Source organism: Psittacula echo (assembly GCF_963264785.1).
Source record: "Psittacula echo genome assembly, chromosome: 5".
Lineage (NCBI taxonomy): Eukaryota > Metazoa > Chordata > Aves > Psittaciformes > Psittacidae > Psittacula > Psittacula echo.
Window position 1 is genome coordinate 70,665,873 of NC_137739.1, and position 13,938 is coordinate 70,679,810.

The window sequence follows — 13,938 nt, forward strand, 5'->3', positions numbered from 1 at the left end:
ATGCAGTTACCATTAAAATTGTATTACATATGAGTTCTTAACGCTTTGCCCTCTAACCATTAGATAAATTAAGACATTTGGTGTCATAACACAGCAACAAGTCGTAACAAAAAAACATTAACTTCAGTGTAATTTGACTCTCAATAAATTTCAACAGAACTGAGAAGTCATGTCAATCTGTTTCTGATGGTCAAGTGCACTGGCCTCTAACTTATCTCATACAAAACACTGAAAATGCTTTTCTTACCGTGCTCCAATGACATCAAAGAGATGCTGCCAGCGATCATTGATTTTGTTGAGTTTATCATTTATTTCTGCAACTCGGCTCTTGTTGCTAGCCTTCATAAGCTCATCGCCCATTTGTTTCAAATGAAGCTTATTTTCACTGAACAGGTTTATTTCTTCCATGTAATCCTGATAAAATACACACAAACATTGATTAATTCCTAGGCAAAATGAAGCAACAAAACCAAACCAAACTATCAGTTTCTTTTCCCATGTGTGCGATTTGAGGTCAGGTTTGGCTTGCCATGGCTGAGGTTTCTATATTAGCATGTAGAACTCTTTTCACTTAAAACAAACTAAAACAAAATCAAACCTCAATGGAAAAGCACTCTCACAACAAAGCCACTATGAAAAACATAAGCAGCTTAAAGACTTGCAAGTGCCAGGAGCAAGTACTCCTAAAAATAGCAGTTTAATGTTCTAATTTTGTGTCTGCTTTCCTGATTTAACATAATTTTTCAATCAAGCTACCTCAAAAGAACCCAAATTCAAGCCAATGATGGCTTTATTTTGCTGGTATTATCCAGAGGAGACCTGGGATTAGATATAGAGACATTTAAGCCATGGGGAGGAACACTGCAACAAAATAATGGTTCTGTTTAAAATCAAGCTAATACAAAAGTATTAAAAAGCACTAACTGCACTGGCTACCAAGGAGAAGGGGGAGATTTAGGCTTTCTTTTTGGTTGTGGTAACTTCTTGTTTGTCTGGCGTAACACCTACCCCATCCTTCCATCTTTTCTTTGCCCTCTGACTACTAGTTTTGTAATTGCTGACAAGGGTGGAGGTGCTGAGAACAGTGAGAGGCTCCCAGGACACAGCTCAGCACCAGCAGGGAAAGCTCTGAGCAGCGCTGTATGTACATCTGGCACCCAACAACCCAGACCCCCTCCACCACGCTCACACACCTCACACTCCATGCCTAAATGCAGTCAGGCAACATTTCCGTTCTGCATTATGCTCCAAGTCTGAACATCAAGAAGAAGGTAAGAGCTGATCCTAGAAAAGCTCATCTTCTCATAAAAGCCTGTACATACTGGTTTTTTATCATGTATTGCTTTTGAGAGGCAAGGAAGAAATGAGGAATGGTGTCTTTATAATGAGCTATCAGACTGCAATAGAAGAAAAGTGGCATTACTACTTACCTTCTGCAATTTGTCTATCATGTCTTCAATGCTAACATCTGCAGTCTGCAATACTTTGCTTTCCATTTGTACCAGCCAGGCACACAGCTCCTTATTCTTTTCATTGAACACAATCCAGGCATTGAGCTTGTCCTCGATCTCCTGCTTACGCAGAGACACCTATGGATAAAAACACACATCAACTGCTGGCAACACCTTTTTCAGGAAGGAACCAGCAATTACGAGCCTTCTAATTTCTAGTCTGCATTGATAATATTCCATTTTGCAAAAGCAGTTATCAAATATCTCTAGCTTTCTTTTCAAAGCCAGCAAGCAGATTGTTACTACATCTTATTTCGGACAGCAGGGCAAAACATTGACTAGCCAGATTCTCTCCCTCAGAAGAATTAAACTGAGTGACAGCTTTATAAATAATGAGCTTATATAATAATTTAAATATTCCTCAGTGAAAACCTGAAAATGCCAAACAAAGAACTACTACATATTGGTTAGTATGGTCTCATTTATAACACAAGAAAAATAACAGCTAGGTAAGTTCTTATTTTTCTGCAACTGTAAGAAAAACTTTGTAAGTACTGACTGCAATTATTTTGTCTATATAAAAACCTCCCTCTTTTCTTTCCATTTGCTCACCAGTTCTTGGAGAGCTTCCAAAAAATCAGCATCAAAAACCTATCCTTTTTATTGAGAACTATGGATTTTTTTTCCCCTCAAAATTACATTTGCCAAGATGGATAAACAAATTGTCTAGACAGAGAAATTAAGGTCTGATGCTGCCTGAACCATCAAAGCTAGTATCACTGCTCCAACATCTCAGAAAGAAGCAGGGTCACTCTTCTACTAGCTAACAGTACTTGTTTTTGCCTAGGGGTCTTAAAGAATACATTTTTATTCATTTACCTGCTTTGATGGATTCCTGTACTAAGATTTATGGGACAAAGGAAGCAAAAAATGGTTGAAGTTCTACTAAAATAAAACAAGACAAACAACTAATCCTTTACCCTTGACAAAGAACTCTGTGTGAAGACTGAGCATTTTGCTTGCCTTGGCCATAAATCGCCACTCTAAATATCACCCAAAGGCAAGAAACACTCCCTCTTCACATCTCATGTGCACCCCATACAACATGTGACTCCTCAAAATTCCATTAGTGATTCTGCTAGGCTAATCTCTAACACTATTTTGTACCTCTGGGTCAAGTTTAAGTGTGGAAGCAAGAACAGCTCCACATAATACCAGGATCAAAACATGAGGCACCAAGTGATCTCCCAATATATTGCTTTTGTCCTTTAAATTTTGACTTTTTTTAAGCAGGGAATGGGGAATGAAAGTGATTTCTGAATCTTTAATGCTGATCTAAGCAAAGAGATGAGCTGAAAGCACTGTCTTGGGACACAGGGAGACCATCTTTAAAGTTCTGAATGGGAAGAAGTCTCCTGGAGACGCCAGGGACCTCAAAAAGCCTCCCTAAGAAGGCCTCTGCTCTGGGATGCTCCCTCATTCCTTCAGCCTCAGAGGTATGAAGGGTAAATCCTTCATCCTTCTTCTATCACTTGCAGCATCCCATAGAATCAAAGAATAGTTAGGGCTGGAAAAGACCTTAAGATCATTTAGTTCCAACCCCCAATCTCCCATGTGCTGACACAAGTTAACTTGTTCAGTGGAATAAGACACTATGCAAGTCAGCAAAACCATTGTTACAATCCTGAAACAATCCTGACTCAATTTTTGCCTGCTAAGCACGGACAAGGCAGGATTTTGAGAGCAAGAAGCACCTTTTAGCTGGCTAAGAAGTACAGACTGGGGGTAAGCCAGGAAAAATATCCCAGACAAGCTTCTAGGAACACGACCCCTTCAAGCCACTGCTTTGAGCACCTTCTCCTTGGACAAGGTGCTCTGGTACCAGCTCCATTTTGTACCTGTAGCATGATACAGGAGCAATCTAAGCATTTCCAAGGGAGGCTAAAATACTGTCAAGGTCAGGTGCAACCTATATCCTAGTTTCCTTAGGACAGGGTACTTGCTGATATACGTAGTTAAATCTTTGACCTACATGTACCTTGCAAGGGCAGCTATATAAATACTAATCACTTGAGCGCATATGCTCACTAAGTGTACATGTGTCCCTGCCCAGTCTGGCACAGGCATGTGGCTGCCCTGCTGTCGTGGCTGTAACAGATGCAGAGCGGTTCACTCTAAACAGCTTTCACCTCTCTGCATCTATACTGCAGATTTTTCTTCACACAGTACATCCTGACTCCTCTATTTTGTTAGCCAAAACAAAGCAGTCATGCTAGCAGCACAACCCATCAAGTCTGCTTTCATATCCTCGTGTCTAGCGTTGAGCATCGGCGCAGGCTGAGCAGGGAGGCCCATCAAGACTGTGTAAACATTTCAACATATGCCTTCACTCCAGCATGGAAGAGACTCCTCCCACTACAGACTTCTGTGCGCCTAACACAGTCACATTAATGTCACCCTTTTCTTGTCTCCAAGTCAGACCAAACTAAATGTTGTTCCCTCAGGAAATTAAAATGGAAATTTTGAATAAAATCAGAACTTTAAATTACTACAGGAAATTATTACTTGGGTTGAGTGTAGTGGGGCACATGCAAAAGATAGCTTAATCTTCAGAGCTGCTCACAACAGTTGAAACAGCATCAGCAGTTGACCAAAAAACCAATAAAGTTTTCTCACTTATAGGCTCAACCACAGATTTCCATCAAGAAAATGGTTCAGCATTTTGATTTAAAAAAAATGGTCTATCTCAGGAGGAGGAAGGTGTCTCTGGAATTATTTTCAGAGTTCAGAAACAGTTAACATAGAAAAAGCTGGCTGTAGATAAAGGCAAAGCCCAGTTTAAGCCAAATATATTAATTTTTCTTTCCCACTGCAACGCAAAACAGAATCCAAGCACCTAACCCAAATAACTATTTTCATCACACCAAAGGTTTTGAAATAAGCAGAGCTGTTCATTACTCTGGCAATATTCCCACCAAGACTGCTTTACCTTTGGCCAATTAAGGGTTAGGCACGAAATGCTAACTCACATAAATACTTCTTTGCAAAGTGTAAAATAAAAGCTATTGACTTGTGAGTAAAAGAAGCAAGAGTCTGGCTTGCTGGCATGTAGAGGCATCCAGCCTAACTTAAGACCCCCAAGTATTTTACTTCTTCCAATCCTGTTAAGAGAGCAAAGTAAGCAGACATTCAAACTGCATAATATACGTACTGAATCAAGTTCATGTGACTTTGCTGGTAAATGCTCCCCAGCAATTTTACATACAGCACTAAATTAAGTGTAATATAGCAACAAGCCACAAAGAATGCAAACGTTTCGCAGTACTGTACTGCTACAGAAAAGACAAGTTAGGTCTTAATGTGTTTACACTCAAGGAGCCAGTATTTAAACACACTGAAGTTTTCTTTATCAGCTCTCCTGGCATTTTTTTAACATCAGATTGCATGACCTCCCCCTTCCTTTCCCTGCCTCACACCCTCAGGCAATTCCTGTATTTCTCCCTCGCCCCTCCCTCTCTCCCTTCCTTTGGCAGCCCAGAACAAAGCCACCTATTTTGGTAAACAGCTGCATCAGAGCTCTGTGCACTTCGGGCATTCACTAGTTACAAAGGGTTTGCAAAGAATAAATCTCAGCAGTCTAGGTCCAGGAAACAAGGGCAAACTTCAGCCCTGGTCAGCAGCACCAGGAGAAACCGCGTTCCCATCCGAGACTGCAGAAATGAGCCCAGACCGACAGAAATCCCGCCTGCTAACCCGCTGCCCCTTTGCTGCCAGGCCCTGTGAACGTCCCACTACAAGATCCCAGAAGAGGCGGAAGCCTTACCCGCAAGCAGAGCTCTCCCCACTGCCTGTGCAGATGGTCAACGTGCTCCTTGAGCACCGACGCATCCTCGGTGAGGACGCAGTCCGTCAGCTGCACCGTCCGGGCTTGCACCTCCTTCGTACTGTGGGCCCAGTCTGCCAGCGACTGCTCCAGCTCCTGCATGGAAACGCACCCAGAACAAGCCTTGGCACTAAGCTCCTCTGGTTTCCAAACCTGCTCATTAATCCTCTGCCCGGCCCGTGGGGGAGGAGAGGATGGGAATGTGCACAGCCCATGCAGGCTCTCCGGTGGGTTGAGGGCTGGCTCCGAGCCCCCGGGAGTCCAGGGCAGAGCTGTTGAGATGTGTGGCAGCCCCTGCTGCATGATCCCTGCAGCCCCCTGTGCTCCAGGGCAGCATTTGGGGTGTCATATCCCAGAAGGAATGCACCCACTTCTTTTTTTTATTATTTAGGCCAAGTTGCTTTCACCTGCATTTTTTTCCCCAATTTCAGCTTATTCATTTAAATGAAGTAAAATTGGTTCCCTTCTCTAATTAGTGATTTAACAGACCCTTCTATCAGATTGTGGAGATTTTGAACTGCTCATTCACAGAAACACAGTCTCTTTTCTCCGTTGTTCCTCTGGCTCTCCTTTCCCTTTATAACAAGCTTATGCACCTTCCTATCAGTGTTAAAATTGTCACCTAAAAAGCAGAGACACCACCGCACACAGCTGGGAAACACAGTACTCTACCCACCATGTACTAATACACAACATGTACTTTTGTTGCAAAGCAGTTGCTGGGAAGTGCCACTGGCTCCAGCTCCTACAGAGGATCCGACTTGTCTCATTTTAGAGGGCAAAAATGACAAGTGTTTGTATCAGAAGTGTGCTGGGTCCAAGCCCCGTGATCATTTTCAGAGGTCTTTTGAGCCTGCCACTTACCTAAATCATAAAAGAACACTGATCTGCTTCAACAGTGAAGATAAAAAAAAACCCCACAACCTGAGACTAAAATTTACTGGAGCTCACAACAAATTACTCCCTATGGATGTGCAAATATGCATTTATATCTCTTGACAAGGGTTGAATCCCTGCATTAATTGAACTAACAATGGAATTTCACAGGACTTTGTATAAGCCTTGTATAAGGTCCAGCCTTATAGAGAAAAACAGCTTTATTACATAAAAGAGTGAAATGCAGGGAGAGGTCCTCCCCATGCCGTTTTTGTCCTTTTTTTTCATTACACTGTGACACCCAAGAGCAGTAACTGCAGTGGCACTGTCTGATCCTGACGCCTCTGCAGCTAAATTTCTCTTACTAAAGTCAGGGGCAGGATCTGTGTGCTGCCATCTCACAAATAATTCAGGGCTACAGCAAGACTGCTGCTGTGGGAAAGGCTGCCAGAACTCACAAAGAAGATTTCAGACAGCTGATAATGAGTTCAAAGCCTTGGCTCGTTAATAAGCTTATTTGTTCCCACTACATAGGTCAACAATTCATCACTTCATAAAAGGATGATGAAAGATTGACCAGTCCAGACAAAACGCCTCCTACCTCTCGGAATTACTTTCCTTGCCATTTAATTTTCAGGGTGCACTATGGGCTGTCAAGGTTTCTGCCACTCCATTACTCTTAATTTTCCTTCTCTTTAATTACTGTCAGATCCCACAGGTGTGCACGGTGTTCTGCAGACATACAAAGTCTCTCGCTTGAGGAGCTCCCTGTCCAAAATGGACTGAAAACAAAAAGGGAGATTCAGCCACTAGGACAGCAGCCAATTGAGCTGAGACCAGGAGGTTTTTTTCCTTTTGTTAAAGGAACTGCTTATTTTATAAATTAAGACTTTGGAAAGCGAGCAGAAGCAGGAAAAATAAAATCCAAACACTACTATTCTTAGCAGCAGCAGTCAGGACAGTACAAAGGAGAGAAATGCACTGTCACTGAAGACACGTAAGAGAGAAAACTGATTTTACAGGGATCAGGTGTCCTGCAAAGACTACATCTATTTAAATACAATAAGGCAGTTTGATACCTTCATGTGTTCCTTGGCTTTGTAGAGTTCTTCATGTTCAATAGGAAGCGGATCTTTTACTTTCTCTTTTAGCTCTTGCAGCCTGCATTCTAATTCCTTCGTTTGCTTTTCACAGCAGTCCCAAAACTGTTCAAGGAGACCCAAGGAAGTTATAAAAGGTGAAGATACTTCAGTATGACATACTGAACCACATGGATATGTTGCAAAATAGCCTCTTCAACCCACTTAAGTAAACAATCATGAACTCTGGTTATTTGCATTTTCTTTTCAATACATACCACCCACAAGAATTTGACTCATGGATTTACAGAACTTGAAACCTCTCTTGTATCTAAGGTTTGCCTTACAAAGCATTTTTGCCCATCTTGTTTTCTCCAACCCGACAGGTGTTAAGCATAGTCTTTAGTTTTGGGATAGTATTGATGACAGCATGTGTGTTGCTAGCCATGAAAGAAAATTCACTGCTCTAAGGAAATGGCTACCCTTATTTTTAGAGATGCAACAACAGGAGTATCAAAACCCTCTAAGCTGAATTTTAGCTCAGGCTTCACATCCCAAAACAGGAAAGCGCTCCAGGCCACAGGGTTCATGAGAATAATCAGAGCACGTACATCCATTGCTACAAAAAATGGATGCCAACCCATTTCCTTTGGAGAATCAGGGGACCAGTTTGCCACAAGCCCTAATGGCATATGACAGGCACTTCCCTCAGAGCCCCCCTGCTGTAAGCAGCAGTTCAGCATTTGCCTTGTTGCTAGAGAGCTCAGCCCTGAGGACAGTGGGGCAGGGCATCTCTTGAGACCCAACGCCAGAGAAGCAGGTGCTGCTCCTCCCTGGCGAGGGCATCATGTACCTGTATGGTGCTGCTGAGCTGCATTATCTTCTCCTGCAGCAGCGTCTGGGTGCTCCCCCAACTCTGCTGTAACTGGCTGAGCTCCTCCTGGAGAAGAGTGCTGGTCTCTGGATCAGAGACAGTGCGCAACTTCTCCCCAACATCAACGGTTAGGGAGTACATGGCTTGCCACCTCTGAAGAATCACTGCCTTAGCCTTTAAAAGAGAAATAAAAAAGTTTCTAAGCTTTTCTTAGCAAGCTTTAGAAGCACACTCCTGGCATTTCACTTGGGAACATGTGAAGACACACAAAGGGAGTTTCAAGGCACTATTTGTTCACATTCATGAAACAGTAATGAATAGATCATTTTCTATCTGCTTTTTTAATTTCAGAAAAAACAAGATTCTTTTTGATCTTATTTATAAAACTCGACAATAGCTTTTCACAGGCTGAATCTATAAAGTGAAACTGCAGCAATTACAAAAGATGGAAATTCAGTTGTATGAGTTATTCAGAGTAACAAACCAGTTTAAGTTCTGCTATTAGCTCTAGCATCAACAACTAACACAATTTTTTCAGAGATAACAGGTCTGTTAACCATGACATGTTCCAAGTGAAGTAAGCCATCATTAATACTTTGCCTGAAACACAAATTGGTCTATAACACAAGCAGATATAATAATTGTTTCTTTCTGCAAAACAACACCAGGAGGGAAGGCCAATTTGGACTAGGAGGGAGAAGACTTTTATGGCTTTTCTCAGGAAGGAAAACCATGAACACTAACTTGTAAAATCTACTGAAAATCATCTTCCCACAGCAGGCAAAAATACAGATGAAATAAATATGACAAGCACCAAATGGAATGCTGGTAATGTGCTAACCCATCAACGTTAAGGGATGTGGGAACACAGTAAATCTCGGACTAAATACCAGTAGTATTCAGGAATATATATGTTTTAAGGGTTTTAGATTGCTTTAAGCAACCATTAAGTTCACTGCTTGTTTTTACTTTCCTATAAAACAAAAAGGTGCATAATCAAATGGAAACCCAAAAATACAAAAAAAAGGAGAATGTTGGGGTTTTTTTTTCTGTTTTTTTTTTTTTTTTTTTTTTTTTTTTTTTTGTTGTTTTGTTTTGTTTGTTTGTTTGTTTTGTTTTTTTTTCTCACTGCACGTGAAATGCAGAACTCAAATGCTCTGAAGAACTGCTGCCTAGGTCTGTGCATCCTGGAGTGGTGGCTCCAAGGACAGACCCCCTTCCAAGTGCTTTATTCTGTGCTCCTGGCTCCTCCTGCCTATCCCTGCACACACAGGACCCATATAGCCCATCCTGCCACGCATGTTTCTGCTTCCTTCAGGCGACCTGCAAGGCCTGCATTCAGCAGCCATGTCAATAAGATCCACACATACCTAGAGGGTATCTGTTTACCAGGGTTTCTCCCTAATTTCCCTAGCACCCTGCATTTCCATGTTCATACCAGTAACATTTTTAAAGCATACAAGGCTACTAAATGACCAGGGGGTTTCCTGGTATAATGAGTCTTTCATAATGTCATTGTTTTCTCATCTGTGCTCAGCTTTAAGATAAAGTGTCAGCAATTGGTTTTCCCCATAAAGCATGCAATTTTTTTTTTTTTTACCTTACTGGACAGAAGTTGTTTCAGTCTGAGAAAAACCCACAGGTTTTAGATTTATGAGAGATAAATACAGTACCTTGCAATCATAAATTAGAATTCTAAGCTGGTAAAGGCTACAGCAGTCCTGACTCTTCACAGCTACAAGGAAGCTGTTTGTATCATCAAGAAGTCTGCTGAGACTCTGCAGGGAACTCCTGAAGAGCTGCCACTGGTTCATGCGTCCATCAATGTCCATCTTCCTTTGCTGAACCATCCGGATGACATTCTGCCACTGTTCTTTCAGCAATGTGAGCTTGGAAATAAACTCTGTTCTGTAAATGACAAATGCTGAGTGTTAACATATTTTGATGTCAAGCCTGCATTTTACAGTAATTGTGATGGATTTCCGTTTGCAACATTGTATTCCAGTCATGATGCTCAACTATGCAAAAAGCTCTATGCAACCCCAAGTTCATCCCTGCTCTCTGTATTTCATCTTTTATGCAATCCAAAAAACTTTTTATATGATACAACAACAGATAATGCAAGGCATTCCTGCTGTTGCAGTACAGCAACATACATAGCACAGCAATCACAGAAACAATAAGCACTAAACACTTCTCTGAAGAACAAGAAGGTCAATGCAAGTAAGACAAGGTCTGTGATTATGCTGCAAAATTGATCTCTGCTTTTACGAAGCAGTAAGCAGGAGTTCAACCATCACTGTATCCTACAGCAGCGGGACCTGACTGCAAAGTGAAAGGGCTCTGTGTTGTTATTGAACCCATTCAAGCTGGTTTCTGGCTTCTTCTACAACATGGTTAGATCATTGAATCATAGAATGGTTGGGGTTGGAAAGGACCTTAAGATCATTTAGCGCCAATCGCCCTGCCATGGGCAGGAACACCTCACACTAGACCATGTCGCCCAAGGCTCTGTCCAGCCCGGCCTTGAACACTGACAGTGATGGAACATTCACCACTTCTTTAGGCAACCTGTGCCAGTGCCTCACCATCCTCATAGTAAAGAACTTCTTCCTTATATCTAACCTGAATTTCCCCCGTTTAAATTTAAACCCATTACCCCTTGTCCTATTGCTACAGATCCTGATGAAGAGTTCATCTCTGGCATCCCTGTAGGCCCCCTTCAGATACTGGAAGGCTGCTATGAGGTCTCCTCACAGCCTTCTCTTCTCCAGGCTGAACAGCCCCAACTTTCTCAGCCTGTCTTCATACGGGAGGTGCTCCAGCCCCCTGATCATCCTCGTGGCTCTCCTCTGGACTTGCTCCAACTTGTTCTTTTTATGTTGAGGACGTCAGAACTGCACACAATGATCCAAGTGAGGTCTCACGAGAGCAGAGCAGAGGGGAAGACTAACCTCTCCTTTGACCTCCTGGTCACGCTTCTTTTGATGCAGCCCAGTATATAGATCCAGCAGGTCTAGCTGGAGTGATTAAGACAACTCCCATCTATTAATCCTGCCCCTCTGCAGGAGGCCCTGGCACCCAGAACAGTTCTTACACAAACATCTATGTTTGTGAAGCTAGCTTCCATGCAAAAATCCAGCAGCTTTGCTTAGTTTAGTCTTACTTCCCTAGCAGCTTTAAGCTAAGCTATGGTTTTTGTACTGAAGTGGTCAAGGGGAGCACACACAATGTCCTGCCACATCTCTGGAAGCAGCAAGCTCTGGCAGAGAGAGGTAATGTGTTCACAGCAGAAACGCCTAAGGCAGTTGAACCTCTGCTCACAATCATTACTTGCTGCTTCTCACTCTACATTGATTGAGAGAAAAGTATAAGATCATACTGATGAAAACCAGGTTCAGTTACCATATGTTTTGGATTGTGTGCTGGTGACTCAATGCCCTATCATGTGTGCCAGGGGCAACGTGGATAATCTCAGACCTCTGCACTTTAAAAAGTAGAAGTCTAGAAAGACAGAAAGGATCCTTCATATGCAGCATTTTCATTATGCTCTGTAAGAAAGTAGCTTCTCAACCACTATAGTTTCAAAAACTGCAGGGTAGCAGTAGACAAGGAATCCTCCTGTTCAGAAGTAATTATTTTTGTTAGGCAGAACATCCAGTTATGATCCAAAATGCAGTCTGGCCAGGGCACCAGCATTTCTTTTCCTTTGCATCTCTTCACATTTGTGCAAAATATGCCACGAAGTTATTTAAAGAGTGAACCAACTCAAGAATTTGGGTTTATGTCTTCATAAGAGCAAAGATTCAATATGTCCACGGAAGAGAGCATATTCACTAAATTACAATCTTAGGGAGAAAAACTGATAGATTACCTTCGCGGTGCTTCTCCAGATTCCAAGGAGAGTAGAACTTTTGCTAGGATAGAATTAAATGTCTGCTGACTTATGGAAATCTCAGTTTGCAGCATCTGAAAATACCATAAAAACAAGTTTTATCTATTTGAACAACTTTCGCTGTGAAAGCTGGTTCTGCTCCTCTAGAAGCACAGCTTTTATTTAATTTTAAATGCTGAAAGCTCTATTATTTTCAAGAGCTAGCATCAAATGCATCCTAAAAGATCCCACAATTTCTGGATAGCAGGAGGAATTGGCACATATGCAATAGCAGAACCCACCACGAGCTGCGTAAGTAATCTGATGCCTAAAGTTTACTGGATGCATTCAGGAGAAATGCAATCTAGACAGAAATCCATAGAAAAGGTATTAAAAAAGCTACCTATAAGTGTGAATTTACCCTTTATCACAACAAGCATAAGTTTATTCTAGAAATCAATGATGGAATTGATCTAGGAGAGTCTAAGTAAAAGTGAGAAAAATAACTTTCTGTAGACCCTAATGAGTATCACCTAACATCACTTAACACCCCATGGAATTAGTGACAGCACTTTGTCAAGCTATGCTCCACTGCTTCAGCACAAAGCTCACCCTAACTGTTCATGATGTTTACCATTTACCACTTGGTTTTACTTTATTTTCTGTATTTTGGTTGCTTTCCCACCCTCCCACTAGTAGGACAAAGTCTATAGACAGACACTTTGCTTAGAATTGCATCCACATGCTACCACTAGCATACAATGTACCTTCTCCTCTGCATGGATAGTATCATACATGCGTGAAACACTAACAAGTGTTTAGGAAAATGCCAGAGAAACAGACTTCCACCAAAATCTTGTTGTTTTGACCAGTTGTCACTGGTCAAAATGGAAATATGCTGTGAAAACATTTTGGTTTAAATGCAGTTCTTCCAGAATCATAGAATAGTTAGGGTTGGAAAGGACCTTAAGATCATCCAGTTCCAACCCCTCTGCCATGGGCAGGGACACCTCACACTAAACCATGTCACCCAAGGCCTCATCTAACCTGGCCTTGAGCACCGCCAAGGATGGAGCACTCACAACCTCCCTGGGCAACCCATTCCAGTGCCTCACCACCCTCTCAGTAAAGAATTTCTTCCTTATATCCAATCTAAACTTCCCCTGTTTAAGTTTGAACCCGTTACCCCTTGTCCTGTCACTACAGTCCCTGACGAATAGTCCATCCCCAGCATCCTTGTAGGCCCCCTTCAGATACTGGAAGGCTGCTATGAGGTCTCCACGCAGCTGCCTCTTCTCCAGGCTGAACAACCCCAACTTTCTCAGCCTGTCTTCATACGGGAGGTGCTCCAGCCCCCTGATCATCCTCGTGGCCCTCCTCTGGACTTGTTCCAACAGTTCCATGTCCTTTTTATGTTGAGGACACCAGAACTGCACACAATACTCCAAGTGAGGTCTCACGAGAGCAGAGTAGAGGGGCAGGATCACCTCCTTCGACCTGCTGGTCACGCTCCTCTTGATGCAGCCCAGGATACGGTTGGCTTTCTAGGCTGCGAGCGCACACTGAAGCCGGCTCATGTTCATTTTCTTATCGACAAGCACCCCCAAGTCCTTCTCTGCAGGGCTGCTCTGAATCTCTTCTCTGCTCAACGTGTAGCTGTGCCTGGGATTGCTCCGACCCAGGTGTAGGAAACTGTTAAGGTTCCTGCCAGATTGCCAACAAACTGCCTGGCTAGTTGCCACAGGCTTCAGTGCTCTGGGACAGGCACACAGGCAAGCAACCTCAGGGTTGGAGAAACCTAGGACTTCCATGACACAGCACTTGAGGATGCACTCCTAAAGGTCTAATTGCTGCAAAAAAAAAAGGAGCTATCCATTTTGAAAAATGACTTTCACATTTCA

The 13,938-nt window shown here is 42.5% G+C and overlaps 1 protein-coding gene across 1 annotated transcript in view; it reads right to left on the bottom strand.

Moving 5' to 3' along the window:
• SYNE2 (spectrin repeat containing nuclear envelope protein 2) overlaps positions 1-13,938 on the bottom strand; it is a gene marked incomplete at both ends in the record, with an annotated part of 167,744 nt that overhangs the window by 26,724 nt on the left and 127,082 nt on the right. The window contains 7 exon segments of the mRNA XM_080618232.1: positions 248-414; positions 1,431-1,589; positions 5,275-5,430; positions 7,290-7,415; positions 8,143-8,337; positions 9,837-10,071; positions 12,038-12,132. Coding sequence (XP_080474358.1) covers positions 248-414; positions 1,431-1,589; positions 5,275-5,430; positions 7,290-7,415; positions 8,143-8,337; positions 9,837-10,071; positions 12,038-12,132 — 1,133 coding nt within the window.